At 58.4% G+C, this 1,107-nt stretch overlaps 1 protein-coding gene across 1 annotated transcript; it reads left to right on the top strand.

The window, feature by feature from the left end:
- Positions 1 to 440: 440 nt before the first annotated feature.
- PAN0_160d6822 (uncharacterized protein) lies at positions 441 to 1,065 on the top strand (the record flags this gene model as incomplete). Its single annotated transcript, XM_014797760.1, has 3 exons — positions 441 to 647; positions 723 to 845; positions 938 to 1,065. Coding segments are annotated over 3 exons (458 nt in total), but the record flags the coding sequence as incomplete, so codon positions are not given.
- Between the last annotated feature and the right edge of the window lie 42 nt (positions 1,066 to 1,107).

Below are 1,107 nucleotides of genomic sequence, written 5' to 3'. Positions count from 1 at the left end.
GGCAGCTGACGTGCAGCTTTCATCCCAGGTTGGTGGTTGGAGTTCTTTCGGCTGGCAAGCTCGTTGTGGAAAGCTCGTGTTCACAACACCTCGGCGCAGGATGACGACATTTGCACCCGGGCCTCGCGCGCCACTCTCCATGTCGATCCTCCGGCGAGATTTGGAGCCGGTTTAGGTGTGCACAAGAACATGACGCTAAGCCGATTCGACATGGTCTGGACCCTGAACGTTGTGAAAAGTTGCTGCTTATCGTGCCTGTCCGCATCCGAACGAGCAATTTGGTGGTGGGTTTCAGACACGAACACCACGCGCAGGCCTCCTCGTGAAAGAAGCAGCCCCGATGGAGGATGGATCGAATAGGGACAATCGGCGCAAGCTGGCCCGATGCCGAGCAGCGCCGTTACAGACACAATGGTCCATTGACAGGTGTCGTCATACGAATGGCGTGGAGCGCCACCGGGCTATGGATGGGCATTCATCGCAAGTGGCGCAAAGAGACTTTTGCTTGTGGAGCTCCACAGTTGCGTCCCATCGGTCAATTCCACCCTGCCCAACCCTCGCGTCAGTCTAACCCGTTCGCAGCAGCCTCGTGTTGGGGGTACAACGAGGACGGATCTTTGCTTCCGTTCCGGCGCAACTGGTTCGGGGTGAGAGCAAAAGCGTCTCGCGAGCTTAGGCGAGGCGAAGCTGTGCAGCCCAATTTCTCACGCCCTGCCGTCTAGGCGAAGCTTCGCTTAGCAGTCGACCACCTTTCCCCCGCTCCGCCTTCGGCCAACAAGATCCAACCCGCAGCTTGCGTCATGTTGTGCCCCGCCCAGCCCATGCCGAATGCTCGGCCTTCAATAGTGCTTGGCAGACCCGCGTCGACAGCGACATTGCCGCCACCGCCGCCCCCTGCATGCCCCACACGATGATCTTCTCTTCCCAACCGAAATAGGAGGAAGGCATCCTTCAACAGCTCGTCGGCGACTCAAATAGAAAGGCGTACATGAATGCAGCTCACAAGGGACTCGATATCTGCGGCCATAGAACCTTGAAAGCACCGCATCCCGTCCGATCTGCGAAGTTAAGCAAGGTATCGCCTAGTCAGTACTGCGGTGGGGGACC

This window comes from Moesziomyces antarcticus (genome assembly GCF_000747765.1).
Source record: "Moesziomyces antarcticus DNA, scaffold: scaffold_v10160, strain JCM 10317, whole genome shotgun sequence".
Taxonomy (NCBI): Eukaryota; Fungi; Basidiomycota; class Ustilaginomycetes; order Ustilaginales; family Ustilaginaceae; genus Moesziomyces; species Moesziomyces antarcticus.
This window is presented reverse-complemented; position numbering and strand designations above follow the sequence as displayed.